Genomic DNA, 18897 nt, shown 5'->3' with positions numbered 1-18897 from the left:
ATTTTTTTCTACTGCAGAGCCTTGCATACTGTGACAATTACCAATAAGCTGAGCGTAACAGCAACTAGATTTTTTCATTATTATTTTTAGGAAATCACAGGATATCATTGTTATTCTTCCTAGTCTGGGTAATTCTGCACTGTTGCTATTATTTCTGTTGGGGTTTCAATTACCAAAACATAGGTAGTGTCCATACAGCCCTCTATGCAGTGCTGGGGAAAGCAATGAGAGCTCCTTGGCCCTTCATATGTCCCACTTCTTGAAGGGCTTTCTGAAAAATGGAGGCTTACGTTCCATGTCTTCTCAAACAGTTAAAAAACCCCATAAAACCACTTTTTTTCTCTTCACTTGGTTGTAATTAACCATAATTCTCTAGCAAGAATAATGAATAGAGGGGTAGACAGCAAGGGTAGGTAGCATTTTTACCAACCTATCTGCCAAATGAACCACAAGTCTGTGTCTATCTTTCCAACCCTGGTTCTCAGAGATTGACAGATGCTGTCTAGGGAGTGTGCACCTTTGTGTCCAACTATTTACTGTCTAAAGCCTCTCTCAACATTAACAGAATTAACCTGTTCCTCAAAATGACTAAAAATCACCCAGGAATGTCTTCCATTCTTTTGAATAATTTACTATTTTTATTTACTTTTATTTAACTTTTTTATCCCCTTTGCCTCTTATCCTCCCTCTAAAACATTTTGCTCAGTACTACCTTCATTTATCCTGACATCTTTTTTGCCTAGTTAGCTTCTTTTTATTTCAGTACAAACCAGCACATTTTTCACTCTTTGCAAAATCCTGGTATTCAAAGATGAAAAACTCTGTCAAACCCACACTCAAATAACCCCCCCAAACACCTTGTCCCCCCCAGCCCCCCTGCTTTCTCCCCCAGATGCACCAAGGGGTCTCACTCAGGTGCAGGTGGGGCACAGGGGCAGAATGCCATTGTCTAACACGTGCAAGCCTGCATATATTTGCAACTACATCAAAAGAAAGGGCTGACTGTGGTCAGTTTAAGTAACTTTCACACAGGCAGCTATATGGCGAGAAAGAAGAAGAAGAAAGAAGACAAGAAGAAATTTTACAACATATTAGGTCAAAATATAACATGAGGCATTTAATTAGCTTCAGTGCAGGCTTGCTAGGTCACTGTCACACTAGCAAGAGCTCAGTGTACATTCCTCCCTGTGGCTGCCCCTCACTCCACTTCTCACTTCAGCTGTGAGCCCAGGTGATGACCTTGTGATGTGATGGCTTTCAGCCTCCTCTTACAGCTGGAATTTTTTGCTTTGACATCTGGAGGTTTTAGGCCCTATTCAGACTGGACAGCTGCTGTCAGTAAGGGCTCTTGGCCTCAACTGCATCTTCACAACAAAAGAATGTGAAGAAGCAAAACTAACCCCCAGCCTATGAAAATCTTTCAGTCCAGGTAAAAAGACCTCCAGAATTTGAAAATCTTTGCCTGGTCAGATCCACAGCTTCCCTAAAGCACAGGTTACATTTGTAGTTTACAGCCGTGGAGCTACAGTGCAGTTGAAGTGCTTGGGGAAAGGTGTGTGAGAAAGCTGGGAAGTGAAGATATTGTAACAATGCAAGGATCTTGATAGCCTGTCAATAATCTGGTGGTTTCTTCAAGCCACACCATCCAGTGAATGTGAGAAGGGCAGTGGGGCTCCAGCAATCCCTCCCTGATCGCCTCTCTCTTCCTCTGGAACAGTGGGTGCATCCCTGTGGGACTGATTTGCAATATTCCACAGAGCTTGTGGCAAATGTATTTTTCAGTCTCATTTTTATTGTGAGCTTCAACATCAGTGTATCCAGGCCAGTGGTAAAAGACTTTGATGTCTCCTCCTCATAGATATGTAATTTGGAGAGTTTTCCACATTACCTGAAAGAAGCCAATGAATTTCTAGTCTGTCCACTAATTTTTTCTTTAGGCCTTTGGGTTTTAGGTTACTCAACAAGGACCTTTTGTGGCAGCTACACAGCACAATATATTAACAAAAGGTAAACTAAATTAACTGTATTTGATATGGGGTCAGTCCTTTGAATGAAAGACAGCCTACTTTTATCTTTTTTATAAAACAAAAGAGCACTTACAAAGGTAAAAAAAACCTAGGCAAAAAAAAAAGTCTGAAAACATTATCTGAAAACAACAGAAATGTTACAATTTATCTTATGAATAAAACAAATATAAAGACAGCAAAATAACAAATTTCAGAAACAGAGATTTTTCCTTTTATTTAACATGCATGGACTGAAAAATAATTCAGTCAAAAAAAAAATTTAAGCTTGCATTTTTCAGGAGAGAACTGCTGAAGGTTTTGCTGGTCACCACACAGTTTAGCATATCTGGCTTTATCTATATTTTAATTTAGTATTTTTAATTTAAAAAATAATTTTCACTTATGTAATAATTGTAGTCTTTTTTTGCTGTGCCTGAAAAACAAGATTTTTTTAGAACTGCATTAAAAAGGGATGAGAATGCAGACTTCTGAGAGAACAAGTGACATTGACAGTGAAAATGACAATATTACATAACTTTGCTTATTTAAAGAAAAGATATTCTACTCTCATACTCTAATAAAAAATATTTTAACAGTCGAATTTTGCCTTTATGTATAAAAAAGCTCCAAAATTTTCCCCTTTATTTTTTTTACTTATTGCACAACCAATGGTAAATCAAATAGGGATTAAGCAAGCAAGGGTTTAAACAAGCAGACCTGAGTCCTGAAGTAAGAAATCAAGAAATAATGGATATTCAAGTATGATGCTTTTACTTGTTCCTTATACTACATATTTGAACAATTTATCACCACAAAAGAGTATCTAAGTTACAATCCTCACTGTTCCACAACTGGAAAAGTGCATTGAGAATAACCTTTCCACAGTTTGCTTTGAGAGTTACTTATTGCACAAGGGAAATGAAACGTCCTCTAAGGGCTGGAGTGGCTGTTTAAATACTCTATGTAAAGCTGTAATGAATCTCTGTAGGAAAGCAAAATGTCAACAATAAAAAATGTGAGCTAAAGCCCCCCTAATTTCTGAATTAGTATGAGCAATAGAATAAATAAATCTAAAAGGTTTATACTTACCGGAACATCAACATATTTGGCAGCTGCTTTTACCTTTAGAAAATTAAGCATAAAACACACAGTAAGTACTTATTACTACAAATTGCACACAATTTCAGAATTATGCACAGAAAGAATAACAGAACCTTTGAGAAACTTACAGTGAATGAAACTAATGATGAGAAGAAAGTACCTTCATCATATCTTGACAATTTAGACAGCACACCTTCTAACACTGAAACAACCTGGAGGAAAAGCACAGAGAAAAATCTAAATGAACAGTGTGAAAATTAAATATTTGGAGTGAGAATGTGAATTTTTCTTCCTCGTGTTTGTCTCGATCAGCAGGGCAACATGAACTGTAAATCTGATCACTTTGTCCACCTCACAAAGTGCTGAAATCAAGGATAACCTTCTTTCTGCAGCATCACTTATTGATCAAACAGATGGAAACTGCTGCACCACAGCAGAAATAGAAACCCAACCCAAAGTGTCTCCTGAGGCAGGCCTGCTTCCAATAAAACATTGCTGCCTCTAGAACATGGTTGAATATAGGAGTGTGTGTACCCAGCATGTATTTTGGGTAGAAATCACGTTATTTTCTAGGACCACAGTTTCAAAGATGATGGAGCACAATTGCTAAAGGTGGAGATTGTGATACCATGTTTCTTTTATTTTTGCTATTAAACAGAAAACCAGCTCTGATTTCAGCTGAAAGTGTAATAGCACTGGTTTTCTGTCAGCAGCATGAGCTGTTGAGCTGCTATTCCGTGGCCAAGCAGGTGGCAAGAAAATGTATGCCCAAAGTCTCTGGTCTGATGTGGTTTCTCTCCCCTGGACTTTCACCTGCTATTGTCTGAGTAGTGTCACTCCTCAGTAAGAGGTATGAATAGGTGTTTTTGACAAAATTTTTGTTCTGACCAAAAAAAAAATCTTATTAATTGCATTAATGACAGCTTTAATGTTTAAACTCCCCAAAATGTGCCTTAAAGCAAACAAATTTCCTTTTCACATCCCTCTGTAATGCTACTTTGCTCAAGTAATTCACAGTATATAAGACAAAATATCTGTCAGCCATTGTATTCATGCACATTTATTTTACACATATAAATTGCTTTCCAGTTTATAAAAAGATTGTTTTAAAAGTCATCCCTTGCTCCCAAAACAGTCATTCCTCAACCAAGAGTATCATTTTATGAGTGTGAGGACAGAACAAAATTCCACCTGGCATGCTGTTAATGGGCCCTGTAACAGTGTCACAACAGTGTCACCTCCAGAGGAACTGAGATCATCACTTTACAATAAGCCCTGCTCTTAACAGTTCAAGGAGCAGGAGCAAGTGCAAACCTACATTTGTCATTTATCAATCTAACCTGTCATATTTACAGTGATTAATTAAGACACTGGTACATAGGTGCCAATCAAAGAATAAATCCCCATCACAAGAGAGACTGGCAGTTGTTTCCTCACCCACTTTATTAGACCAAATATCAGCTTTCTGCTTTGCAGTTGCATGCCTGTGAGAAGCTGCTGTTCATACTTTAACTAATTTTATCTGATTGACAAGGACTCCTTCTGCAGAAAAGCGTTCAACTTTACTGTGCAAAGATTGGCTAAGGAAAAGGCTGATTTCATAAACAACGTGGTGTCCACAGTGCCAGCATACAAATCCAATACAAGTGGGACACAAAATAACAGACAGCAAAACATTTCAGCATCCAGGATGTCTGTTTAAACAAAAGGCTCAGTTATGTAGCTGCAAACTTGTTTTCTGAGATGTCAGTGTATGGACTTGTGAAACTGTAAAAGCATTTCTGCACACGCCTCACATACTATGAATTGGTTACCCTGAGACACACTGTGCTTTGCTTCACTGTCTTGTGCTATTCCTGTGAATTCCTGAGTGCTTTAGACTGATGTGTCTTGTGTAAAAACTGCCCAGTACAGTTCTTAACAAGTAAAACCTCGCTGAAGGAAAAGAATTATTTTCAATTTCACAAGTGACTTGCAGCTAAAAACAGTGATTGAAACCCTTATTCCTGAGACTGAGACACAAAGGAGTCAATAAAGAGGTAAAGGTTGGAAAATAATGAAAATATATTAGATGCAAAAGATGAATGCATATGGGTTATCATGCACACTGATGTGCATTTTTTCTGGCCAAAACCAAGATCTAAACCTCAGTCTTCCTTTGTACCCTCAGAAGCTTTCTGCCTTGAAACAAAAGCAATCAGGATGTCCCTGGTATTTCACATCTCAAGTGAGGAGACACTGGTTAAGCTTCCAGTGATGAGCCAATGACACAGAATATTTGCTTTCTGTATTGAGATTTCAGCCTTTAGTATTACTGTGGTAACTAAAAATCCAAATCCCTCTGTACTGACAGCAGTTTTCCCTAGAATTTCTTGCACATACATCCAGAGGGAATATGACTATATTCCTCCTTTTTTATAATCTCAGATATGAAGGAAAAAAAAAATAATTTAACCTTTAATAGCACAATTTTTTCTGATCAAATTCCCCTTTCTTCCTATTCCTTTTCAATAACACTAAAACCATAAACTGGAAGATTACTTGGGAGCTAGGGTAGGCAACATGTAAAACTTGAAACCATTGAATTGAACTGCTTATAATTATGTTTACATCAAAACTTCACTTTAGACCAAATATGGTTTAAATGCTTCTACACAGTTATCAATAAGTGGACACATTTATTTTAAACTTCTATAATGATTCTACAAAGCCTTTCTCTTCAAGTAGGTGTCAGTCCAAAAGCAGATTCCCACCCCCCATCCCCCCTCAGCAAGCTGTGACAAGCAAAAATAAAAGCATGATGAAAGTGTCACCAGAGTCTCACTTTTTGTCACTAACTCACAAATTGTGAATATATGGCTTATTTATCCTGCTTTGAAAACCAAATATTTCTGGGTAGTTTGCAATGTATAGGTAACAAAATTTCTTATAAAATCTTTCTTTTCTGTCATTATTTGCTGTTTTCTTCAAACTATTCAGGATGGAAAGTTTTTTTTTGTATCAATCATTTAACACTTTTAGTGGAATAGAGGTGCTTCAGAAAGACAAGACAGTTTAAGTTTTATTCACTTAATCTCCGGTTCTTATATCACGTCAAAACACATTTTATTTTTAAATATAAAATCCTAAAAAATCAATTTCAAGAAACAACACCTTATAAAATATTTTTAATTAAATGCTTTGTGGACCAAATTCTCATTAAAAACTTAAATTGAAACTCTGGATATTGTTCACCTCCAAACACAAAATTTAAATACTAAATGATAGGATGAAAGTTCTCATGTAAGAAATTCAACAAAAAATAACCCATGGCATTATGTAAGACAATATTGACAAAATTTAGTCCTACCAGTTCTACTAGCTTCTAGCAATTCCTATCTACAGCAGAAACACTGAAGACAAACTTAATTTCAATAGCAGGCTGCACAGAAATTGTTTACTCAATTGTTATAAAATTTAATTTTGTAAATTCAGTATTAGTTGTACAAATAGTATTTACAAATCATGTTGTCTCCTAAAATTTTCCTGCATATAGAGAAACTGTGTGATATTTGAATACAGCTCCAAAGTTCATCCATTTTCTGCTGTATTATAAATGAAAATGTAAATAGTTTTACCTTTGAAACAAGAAGTGAAATAATTTCTTTAACAGTTTCTTCAACCAAGTCATCTATTTTTGAATGGTATTGTTGCTGTTATTCAAAAGATAAAAAAGCATTAGCATGTATATGAACACACACTTTTGCCATAAGTCATAAATGGTGCAAAGCTGATAACCCTGCCAGATCAGATTCACTTAAAATTATCATTTTGAACATCAGAGGAACAAACCCTTGAAAATGATCCACCCAATCAACAGTTTCTTACATTCTGTGTTGAAAATTTTCCCATGTACACTGTTGAGTTAAGCAGCTAAGGGGGTTATTATTTAGATGAATTGAGTTCTTATACTTATTCAGGCAAAGGAATGTGAAGGATAGTTTTTGTCTTCTCCTATATAATTAAGGTGGCCGTGTATTTTTTTCTAAAGAGTTGGTTTAGCTGGAGAAGCGAAAAGACTAGAATAAGATTTAATTAATACAGCATTTCATGTCTGACAACTCTCATTCATAAGTTATTTTAAATGTCCTCTAGAAATAAAATGAGCTCCAATTGTTCATCCTGAAAGAGCCTTTCTGTTACCGCAGTGAGCTTCAGTTTATACAAATCTTACAATATGCTCAAGCAAGGGCAAAATTAAAATTTCATCAACAAAGCAGAAGAGATGGTAACAAATTAATAGACCAGAGAAGGCATAATAAAACAGACTTCATTCTCCATAGACTTTTTCTTTTGATTTTTAATAAAGAAGGTGCCTTTAAGTAAATGCTTTTAAAATAAATCCGAAAGACTTTTTAGATAATCCTACCGAGCTCCCTTCTGAAATTAACGAGAACTAGGGATCCCATTCTGTCAAGGAGGCACATCAATTTAAACAGTAATTCTTCCTTTAGAAACATTTATCTGACAGCAAAGATTGTCCCCAATAGCCACTTCACAGAAAATGTGACTTGTAAAGACTAACCCTATCTTCCTAGTTCAAGGCTACTTGGAGCAGCTAACAGCATAATGCTTGGAGGAAAAGTACTGAGGTCAGTGTAAACATCAGCCTAACTTAGCAGCTGCCAGCTGAAGAGTTTTCAGAGTTCTATGTTTTTAAAGGCATTTTTCATTCATTTCAGAGTTGCCATACAGATCAAAACCTTAATTCCAATCTGCTGAATATTTTAAGGAATGATTTTCTAAAAAGCACAGATCTTGAACTTGGATTAAATTAAGAGAGAATAAAACTATGAGATGTGTTTGCCCACATACATATGTCTGCTACAGGTACTAACACCAAACATCAATTTTTGCTTCTAATTTCTTTTCATGTTTAAGAACACTTGAAAAATGTAAATTCGCAACTCAGACAAACAGCTGAGGTCACACTGGAACAGTAAAAGAGCATATTAGAAATATATCAAAGAGCTTTCTACATTTTCATACTTATTACATTCCAAGCATATTAATGTCTTGACCAATAAAATATTGTCTTGATCTGCTAAGGGGTCTAATCACCCCCAACGGTGTGTAATATCTGTTGCTTACAAGCCCTCAGAAGGCATTGCTTTCTTACTCTCTGGAAACAAAAAACAATTATTCTCCCACTGATGAATATCAAAACTGTATATATTCCTGTGATCCATAAAAAATCAGTTGTCCCTCCCAGAAAGTGTCTGCAAGTTTATCTCCACAGTGCATTAATTAATGGATTTATGTATATAAGATCAGTTCCTATTTTTTGGTGAGTTTTTTTTTTCTTGTATTTTTTTCTTTCTTTCCTTTTCTCATATTCTTTTTTCTCACCATAAAGGAAATATAATTTTGTAGAAATGGCATATAAAGAGTAACTTCACTTCTGGACAAGGCAAAAAAAAAAAGAACTGAATCAAGCTTTTAAAAAACCACAAGGTTCCAAAACCAAGACATTTCTTTAGAAATAATTTTTAAAATCACATTAATCTGATTTTATTTTCATGGTTTATTTTGAAATCCATGAGATCATAAATACTCTAACCCACTCCTCTTCAGTGCTAATTTCCACTAAAAAGTCACCCTCAGCAAAACAAAACTTGAGATCCTTGTGGAAGATGATTTGACTCGGGGCTTTATGAAGGTGGCTGAACTTTGGCTCCCAGGGGACTGGCTGACAGTGCAGGAGGATGACCCAGAGCAGGCAGGAGGAATGGCACACCCTGGAGAAGGGGGTCATTCTGTCTGTCTGCAGGGCAGCACAGAGCTACTGGCACTGCCTGTCCCCAAAGCAGCGTGTGCTCGTGGGTGTTTGCAGGTTACTGCTCACACACATGAAAGGTGAAATGGCAGCATCAGCTCAGGGCAAGAGCTGACAGCTGGGGTTTATTTCTGGTGAGCCTCACTGAAAGATGAAAAAACCCAAAACTTTGCGACCTGGTAAGACAGGACACTGAATCTGAAAAGCAAAAAAGTGAAGAGTTCATCTGGAATGCCCTGAAGGATGAACAAGGAAAGAACTGAGAAGCTGATGTCCAGTCTGTTGCACAGTCAGACTGTGAAGGAATTCTGAGGGCTTGGCTAACAAAAAGCAACATTACCATTTAAAACGAAAAGTGGCTGTTAATATTCTATGAAAAAAATGCAAATTAAAAAACAATGAAAAGACACTTACCCATTGACTAGCAAACTGGTTCGTGTCACGGAAAACCAAAAGGAAAAATAAAGACGACAGGGTGGAACAGGAAAATGATGAATGTCTCATTGAATTAGGAAAAAAAAAGACAATTACATCGAATATGCTCACTTGAAAAGATCAGTCAATGAAATGAAAAACACAATATAAAAACGCAAAAATCAACTGAAAAAAAATGTTCAAACAGTATAATTGTGAAGATGCCTAAAGCAGACATACATTTTTTGTTGCCAAATTCCGAAAAATGTTTTTACTGTCTCTTCAAAACCAAATCAAACAAATAACAAAGCAAATAACATGCTAATGCATTAGCACAAATGCAAGAAGGACCAGTTTTAATTTTTGCTGGTGGTCTCTACCAACCTACATAACATATTCTTTTCATCTCACAGATTAATCCTGCTGAGAGTGACAACGCAGGAGTGACGGAAGTCAGGGAAGTTTACATTTCCTTCAAAAGCACATCAGTGCTCCACTGTGGAGTACCTACAGTCCTGGCAGCAGACTACTGCCAAAATGGTCCCTGTCCTTGGAGACCAAATTAAAAAACCCCATTAAACTGCCTGATTATTTCTTTCCTCTATTTTCAGCATATTCCTAGGCATGAATGCTGGGTCTATAATCCATTTAAAACCAAACCTTACTAAATTAAAACCTGCTTGCAAAGCACAATATTTTGGCTCTATTTTACAATTACAAAGGAGTCCTGAAGTGGGATCTTTTTCTGTTGTAGCCCGAGAGAAATTCCTGGAGGGGCTGTGAGTCAAGAAATCCTCTGAATGTTCAACACACTCACAGGTCAAAGCAAGCAAATTACAGAGGCACTCTGTGTGCTCTCTGGTGGAAGATGAGGGGCTGTGTCTTTGCATGATGCTGCTAGGGATCAGCTGATGCACACTTCTATACCAACAGAGCTATGTGATGCATCTCAGTTAGTCTGAAATTAATCTAAGGACAGTCTGCAGCATGAAATGTTTCAGATCAACCAAACACGGAATTTAAACATACAAAATTCCACTTACCTCTTGCCCCCCATCCAGTATGCAGAGTTTAGCTGTCTGTTTCTTGGCGTCAACCAAGACGTTAAACATGGTGCACAGGTAAGAAGGTATACGCAGGTCTGTTGACTTGTTTGTCTTTTGCAGCTTCAGCTCAAATGCAATTCTTGTTCTGTTTATTAAAACACAATTTGTAATACGAGCATCACTGATAATTCTGAACAACCACAGTAAACATAAAAATGTTATTAAACATGTTGGCTTAAAAATATACATATGCATGAGAACACTAGAATTAAAATTTTGTAAATTCAGAATATCAGCCTTTCAATAAGCAATTGCACTGATGGTAATCTCAAGGTTCTGTATTTCTTTAGTGAATTCAGTTGAACAATAAAAGTATTATCTTCTTGCTTTCTAGATAACAATATGTTTCCTTGTGTTTAATATAAAGCAATGAAAATACCCTTTACTGCCCAGCTCTTCTATGCTAAAATGCAGTTTATTGTATAAAATGCTTGCTTCTAAGAAATATAATGAGAAATTCCTCTTCTAGCTTTCATGGAAAGAGAGTTTTAATAAAGAAAATTAGTTCAATATTAAGAAAATACTAATATTTATAATGAAAATTACAACATTTTAGGAGATGCATATTATAAAATCCCTATTTTCTTCTCAAAACAGTGTAAATAAGGAGCAATGTCACTAAAATGAACTGTAAATCAACATACCTGAAGATAAAATGTTTTATTTTCACCCTTATTTTTATATGTGGATACCAGAAATTCACACAGTATTTTTAGAAGATGGGAGCAGAAGAATCCGATTCCCATTTAAAATTTTTTTAAGATCATATTAATATCACAAGAAGAGTTATAATAGAAGAATTCCACCATTTTATTCTGCGTTGCTACTCTAATCTTTATTACCTAACACACAGTTTTGACCACACAAAAAACATAATTAGTGTATTAAGACTGGTATGTTATGTATTAAGTCTAAAATATTAATATAGTCTATAGTCCTGTTGATAAGACAGTAAAAGCTTTTTTTCTTTGTCCAGCTCAAAATCAAAATAATCCATGTATTAGTAGCACTGAATCTCTTTGCTACTCTATATTTTTTTAGACTATGATTATACTAATAGTCTTGTAGTCCTTTAAGATTTCACCATTTTTCTAAGGTTTCTTAAATAACTGTAATTGAGCTTCTATGCCAAATTCTTTAGAACAGATGGATTGCTTTAATTTTAGTGTTTCCTACCTTTCTTTACTAGAGCTTTAACTTTAATTCCATTCCCTGTATCATTGTCCATTCATAATAAATAGAAAAGTTCTTTTAAATATTTCTGTTTTTCAATCATGATTTCATCACTCCAGCTCTAGGAACAGGCTCATACCCTTAGCCTGAGGCTCTATTTTTTCCCACTGTGTTTAGAGAAAATAATGCAATACTATGTCATCTGTAAAGATTCTCCACTTGTTTAGCCTTTCTTATCAATATTGTACATTTTATGATTAACACAAATTATCTACAAAATTTATTTCCCCCATTCTATTATTTTTTTTAAATCTGCATTTTTATATGTCCAGATTAAGCTTTCTGAAGCACCTAGGGTCTATTCATAACAGATAGAGCAATTCTCCTTGGTATTTCCTGGATGTTGCCAAATTGCTGATTGCCAGATACTGGAAATAAACAGAAGTCATGATCCTTTGAGAACTGCCCTGATTCCAGTGACAGGATTCTGGTATAGGTGTACCTCTGCAAGGCAGCATGAGCCCTCCTGTGTTAATTTTCAAATCTCTCCCAGTTTTTAAGTGATCATTTCAACTGTACCTTTTAACGCAGGCTTCTATCATGTCAGTGGCCATGAGCTTAAGTCTCTGCTCTAAATGGTGGGCAAATTCTGGTTCTGGCCAGTGAAGATCAAAAACAAACATCTGCAGAGCATCCAGTTTCCAGAAAAGATCTTCTGATGTAGCTGATCCATTGCTATAAGAGACAAAACAAGCCCCCAAGAAACAGAAGATAAATATATGGATGTCTATCCCAGTTGCCACATAATTAAGGTAATAAGATTTCCTTATCACACCACCTTCTTCCTTCATTTCCCTGTATCTTTTATCACAGTAGCTTTTATTTAAAAAATGTGAAAATGGTAGTGGGAAGCTTAAAATATATCCCCTTAGGGTGAAAAAAGTGAATGATTTTTCATTTGTTAGCTGAGAAATATGGCCAGATGGGAGGTAGATGGGATGTTGGGGAGCATGGAAAATGAAATAGCTCAAGTTTCAGACCAAGACAGGTAAAATATAGGGTACAGGAATAGTATGGATATTTTCAGTATAGTGAAGATTTTGTGCATATATTTTCTTGCCTTCATAACTCTGGTAGACAAGTCTACCAAAGAAATGAGGATGGTAGTACTAATATTGTAGAAGAGATAACCAGAAAAATAGCCCCTTGATAAATGCTCATGAATTCTAAGTGAGGGAATAGCATCAGATCTCGGTGGGAAAAAAAAAAGAGAAGAGAAACTATTCAAGAAAATTTGTGTACAAACCAAACCAGCAGATTAATAAGGATCTATGCTATCTCAGATTGCCCATAATGCTTTAAAGTTCTCCCATCCTGATTTGATTGCTAAATCAATCGCTTGTGATAAAATGCAACAACTTAAACTAAGCAGTAAGTTGATTTACACTTCCACTGTCAATAGAGATTAATTACATTTTCATAATGTGTTGTATTGCAATGCCTGCATTACCATTTAAGATTATACTATGCAACATGGAATTCCAGGATGTGAGCGACACAAGTAACCAAAACTCAGCCTGACAGACCCAATTCAGATCCAGTTTAAATGATTCAAATCCAAACAGTTTAATGATAGTCTCTGCTATCATTTTGTTTCTTCTGCCTTATGACAGAAGAAGAGAATTATCAAAGTGTTAAGTGACCCCAGCTCTCATGGAAGGAATCAGTGAGCACTGACTGTGCTCAGGACAGAGCAGGGTCAGATTCAGAATGAAACAACCAGGAAGGAGCTCTAATATCTGCCCACCTAAGGCACCCCTCGGCCAGTGGCACCCCACAGGTCCCACGGGGGCAGTGGGCAGGGAGGTGAATCTCAGCCCATCCCATGTTCAGGGGCAGTGGCAGGGAGGTGAATCTCAGCACAGCCCACCTTCAGGGGCAGTGGGCAGGGAGGTGAATCACTGCCCAGCCCACCTTCAGGGGCAGTGGCAGGGAGGTGAATCTCAGCACAGCTCATGTTCAGGGGCAGTGGGCAGGGAGGTGAATCTCAGCACAGCCCACCTTCAGGGGCAGTGGGCAGGGAGGTGAATCACGGCCCAGCTCACGTTCAGGGGCAGTGGGCAGGGAGGTGAATCACGGCCCAGCTCACGTTGAGGGGCAGTGGGCAGGGAGGTGAATCACGGCCCAGCTCACGTTCAGGGGCAGTGGGCAGGGAGGTGAATCTCAGCCCAGGCCCTGTTCAGGGGCAGTGGGCAGGGAGGTGAATCTCAGCCCAGCCCATATTCAGGGGCAGTGGGCAGGGAGGTGAATCTCAGCACAGCCCATGTTCAGGGGTGAACCACAGCCCAGCCCACCTTTAGGGCCCTGAAGGGCAGCAGGGTTGCAGCAGGCGCTGCTTCAGTCTCACACCTGCATCCATCGCCTTCCAGACACACCCACGTGCCCTTTGCTCCCCTGCCACCACAGCCAGCCCTGCCACCTGAGGCAATGGTGCCGCAGTGCCCAGCGCAGCCCCGGGCCAGGCGAGGGGACAGCCAGGCAGTGACAAGCTGGCAGCAGGGCATCCTGCCTGAGGGAAACGCTGCCTCTGAGCAACCAGCTCTGCCTCTGGCTCTCATGGTGCAGGTTTTGATCCCATCATGGTGCACAGCAGGATATTCCACAGCCCCAACATACTTTTTATTTAGGCTTTTTCGATATTACGCATATTTTCCCCACTTGTGTTACACAGCTACTGTTAATTTTGCATTGTATTGTGGTCCTGAAAGAAAACAGCAAAAACAGGAAAAAGGCCCATGGGACTGCTAAGGTTACAACTTGCACAGGGGTTCTACCTGCTGAGGGACCCCAGCTAAGTTTCATACATCACTGAGTTTAATTAAGGAACAGAAAGAAAAAAACAACCAAAGCTTCTGGAAAATTTATAATCCCGTTAGACTGTTTTTAAGTTATATGACAAGCAAATATTGAAGATACGTTGCATCTGCTGTGTACACTGGCAGTGAATGAAGCTGTAGATGCTTTGTTTAGACCTTATCTGATTCAAAAGTGACTAAATCAAGTTTTGAGATGATTGGGGTAAAAGAATAAGACAAATCATATGGGGACAGAAATGGGATAATCTCAGTATTTTTATAACTGTTGATAAAAACACGTATTTTCTAGAAAACAAACCAAACTTTCTCAAGAAACAAAACTAATAATTTTCATCATCAGATCATACAATTAATAATTTTTACTCTCCCATGGTTGTTTCTTTTTCACCTGATGGAATTCCAAAGGAAACTCTTTAGGACTCAGGAGGGTGGATGAATTCATAACAACATAAATGTATTCTTATGCACATTTACTACTTTGTTTACTACTACATTGTAGTAGCCACTTAATTTTGTTTAATTATACTACCAAATAAAATTTCACAATTATTATAACTGTAGTAACAGGCACAGGTTCATGGAAGAATTAATTCTGTGAGAAACACTAATTCATTTGTCTTCTTTCCAAATAGTTTTGAGTTTTCATCCCTCAGCTTTTATTCAGCATTGCCCAATGACCTTTGAATTTGACTAACATTTCATACTGATAAGATGAAGAAAGAAAATAAAGTGCTACAACAGAAATTGTTTTCTCCTGGTTCACACATCCTAACACAAATGTCTAATTTGTTTGCTGAATGCCTCAAAAGAAGAGCTAAACTCAGATTTTACATCTTCCTGGCACAGGAGTAATTCCTGCATTCAAATCAAGACTGAATCTGTACCCATTATCTGAGAACCTTGGTTTTTTTTTTTTTTGTGACAGGACACATTCTTGACTATTGAAAAGTTTTTATTTGAATGTGCATGGTAAAGCTACTTCAGTCTAAAGAAAAGAAAAACATTGCTCTACCAGGAAACTGAAGTGACATTCTTTCTTTAAAAATTACAACAGTTATCCATAGTTTTAAAATTAAGTACAAATTCTACTGCTTTGCTGTCCAAAACTTAACCTTTCAGCCACTGTCTAGTTGCTCATTCCTATTAATCAGCTCATGGCAGTAAGAGAAGATTACCAGGGATTAAAAAAGGCAAATATTCTGCACATTATATTCAGATTTATTTTAATGGGAATTTAACTTTGCAACTGGTCACACTTTGACTGGGAAAGCAAACCAGGTATCTCCAGAGGTCCCTTTTAAATTATTTTATGTCTTTATGCCTTGCATCATACTGAAGAGAGCACAAAAATAAGATCCCAGACATAATGTTTCTCCAAGAACCTGCAGCATATGAAATCTAGGAATTGCATGCAGCCTTAATTCACTTATCCACTGACAGCTGAAAGAGGCAGCTTCCCACTGGGCTTGCCAGGTACCTAAGCAGTAGCAATTAGTCAAACAGTACACTAATAAAGTACACTGGTTGCAAGATACTCCCACACATGACTTCAGAGTAGATGTAGAATGAATAATTTCTGGCTACATATGAAACTCCATAGGGTGGCTTGGGATATGAAAATGTAAGTATTAAATATCTAAGAATATTATCAATAAACCCAAAGATTCAAAAGCAGCTGGTTTCATTTATGCTATAATCTACCATGGACAGGGATGGTCATTTTATAAATTACTGCAATTTTTTTTAAGGTTACTACTGAGATACTACCCACTAGCATTTTGTGAGGACCATTTAGAAAACATGGCACAAGCACTGCATCTATTGTGAGCCCCCAACTTGTGAACTCCAGCTTTTCATTCTTTATGCTGCCTCAAAATACATGCTCAGGGCTCAGAAAATCAATTGAGAATTCCTTCAACGGAACAGGATTTTCAATAATTTCAATGTCAGTTGCACTCAGCCCCATCTCTCTACTTTTCACCAGCAGATGAGGCAGAAGGATAGAGCAGAACCTTTGCAAGCATCAGTTAGTGTAAAGTCCCTCAAAGACACTGGGGACAGAGCTACCCCATGACTTCTCTTAGCTCAAGGCTGAGTCAACCTAAGGATCAAGCAACCAAAACAAGTTTCTCAAGTTTTCTTACTGCATATTAATATTTTCAGAAGGAAAGAAATTTGCCCCACAATATAAATTTGTCTTCCAGAATAGGACCTAGCTATTCAAAATTCCCTATTCCACAGAGAGCAGATCAGCCAGATTTCCCATGCCATCAGTCCTAGGGCTATAATTCTAAATACCCATCCTTGGAAATGCAGGCCATGGCCTCCTAGCACTTTGCTGGAGGAAAGCTCTATGACAGGAATTTATGTGGCACTGCAGACACAGCCCCTCAGAACAGAGATGAAAGATGGTCTCCTGACTCCCTCAGCACTCACAAACACACAGAGAGCTCTAGCACAGGAGCTCAGACATGTTCAGACCAACTCCCTCTACATCACTACTGGGGCACTGTGACTGCCCCAGCCTTTGTCTCTTTCATCACCCATTACAGCAGAGCCTTAGCAGGAAGAATAGAAATGACACATTTCCTTTGACGTTTCTTCTTCTGGGTTGAAGACAAGACAGGACAATTCTCCTATAAGCAAATATCTTATTCCAGGTTTCCCCAGCCCTGAATTTTCCTGAAGATGATGTTTTAGACTGGCACCAGATAGCAACAAGCTCGGGTGTGTACCTACAATATTTCTGGTTAGTGACACTATGTTATGTCTGCACTGAAAAGAATAATCATAAATTAAACAATAAACAATTAAAATCACCCACATATCTAACTTAAAGCCCAGGTCCAGTAGACACACACAAAAAAATAAAGTATGAAGAGCCATTTAAAATATTGTATTTGAATGTATGAATAAGAAAGGAAAAACTCCTCACTGTGGCTTTTTGAAAGCTTTTACAGAATACTCAAACAGTTTTGCTCTTTAAGATTATCTTCAGCCAAATGGAAGAGTAATTCACAGTGCTCTGCATGTCTAGCCAGTGTGCCCTCTGAGTTTTCTTCTCCAGAGACCAATCAAGAAGAACAGACTGCTACTCATAACAATTTCGCCTTTTCATATCTCACTTTCCAATGCCCAAAAAGAAGTGGAAAAAAGGTAATGATCTTTCTAAATGCGGTTATAAGTAGCATATATTTATTGCTCCAAAACAAATTATCAAGGACAAAAAAGGAAACAATTAATTAAAAAATATAAACAATCTTTGCTAGTAATGTTCAAGAGAATTGTAGCAACTTTAAAGTGAAAATGGGGAAAATCTATTTTCATCAGTAAAGCACACAAATGGATGTCCACTGTGAATAAATTTTCACTTCTTTCTCTTCAGCAAAATTATTAGGTAGTGACATAATAGCTCTATTGAATATGAATATACTTAAATGTGAGCTTGAGAGCATGGACACAAACATTAGTAAAGTTTGGAGAATAATAAATCTCTTTCTGTTACAGATAAAAGAGACAAGGACTGCAGCAAACCTTTAACACGGCCCACACACTACTCATTCTCATTCTTTTTGACTCCCAATTCTACATTGTGCAATTCAAATTGATAATCATTAACTAGCCAAAACCATAACTTTTTGGTTAAAGAGGAAAGTCCCGCAGAACTCTGTGATATACATAGCCATCTTCTTGCCAAATTATCAGTTTTGTGGCCAGGAGGGGGGAAGCAGAGTGAAGTGGGAAAGAAAGACTTGGGGGAGGCAGTGGGGAGGAGTACATTTGCATTCTGAATTAGATGACTCTGCTGACTGCATGTATAATTCTGTGTACCCCTCTAGTCCACCTAAGCTGAGTTGTTCATCACATTGAAAGGGAAAACTGTCAGGAAGCTCTGGGCTGTGCTTAGTAGGTACTGGAGCAAAAGTATTGGGTTACTCCTTGTTGAAGAACTTGACTAGTAAGTGTGTTCTTCCTGAAAAAGATGGGATGGGAGAAGAGGGAGAAAATAAAACCCTCCTCCTTTCTATGACATAACAGTGAAAGTGACCCACTTCCTCTGCCAGAAACTGAGCCACCATTACCAGGAGGAAAAAGGAAACTCCTTGGCATGGGAGGAGGGACAAGTGACTTGCAGTGCTTTTGCTGGTTTTTTTTTTTTTTTTTTTTTACCCAAACACATGACCATTCTGAGAATTCACTTGGCTCTGCAGTAGAATTAAGACAGGCTGATTCTTAAAATACTGCCTGAATACCAAAGTATTACAAAGGTAACTTAATGCTGCCTGCAATCAAGACTGTCAATTCATACACATTTTATAAATATAACCTCAAAGCTCTATGTTTTGGGGAAAGAACATAAAGAGGTGCCTCCATCAGAGCCAGCACCATGGCAGATCTCATCTAGA

At 37.6% G+C, this 18897-nt stretch overlaps 1 protein-coding gene across 1 annotated transcript in view; it reads right to left on the bottom strand.

The window, feature by feature from the left end:
- Nucleotides 1–18897, bottom strand: part of CADPS2 (calcium dependent secretion activator 2) — a 284927-nt gene that overhangs the window by 27558 nt on the left and 238472 nt on the right. Inside the window, exons 23-27 of the mRNA XM_054272587.1 lie at nucleotides 12195–12350; nucleotides 10380–10527; nucleotides 6725–6799; nucleotides 3236–3319; nucleotides 3096–3128 (exon numbers count right to left, since the gene is read on the bottom strand). Coding sequence (XP_054128562.1) covers nucleotides 3096–3128; nucleotides 3236–3319; nucleotides 6725–6799; nucleotides 10380–10527; nucleotides 12195–12350 — 496 coding nt within the window. The remainder of the gene's footprint in view (nucleotides 1–3095; nucleotides 3129–3235; nucleotides 3320–6724; nucleotides 6800–10379; nucleotides 10528–12194; nucleotides 12351–18897) is intronic.

Source organism: Melozone crissalis, unplaced genomic scaffold, assembly GCF_028551555.1.
Source record: "Melozone crissalis strain CALT ecotype California unplaced genomic scaffold, PUWL_Pcris_2 ptg000004l_1, whole genome shotgun sequence".
Taxonomy (NCBI): domain Eukaryota; kingdom Metazoa; phylum Chordata; class Aves; order Passeriformes; family Passerellidae; genus Melozone; species Melozone crissalis.
The sequence above is the reverse complement of the archived record's forward strand: the minus strand, read 5'-3'. Positions and strand labels throughout refer to the sequence as shown.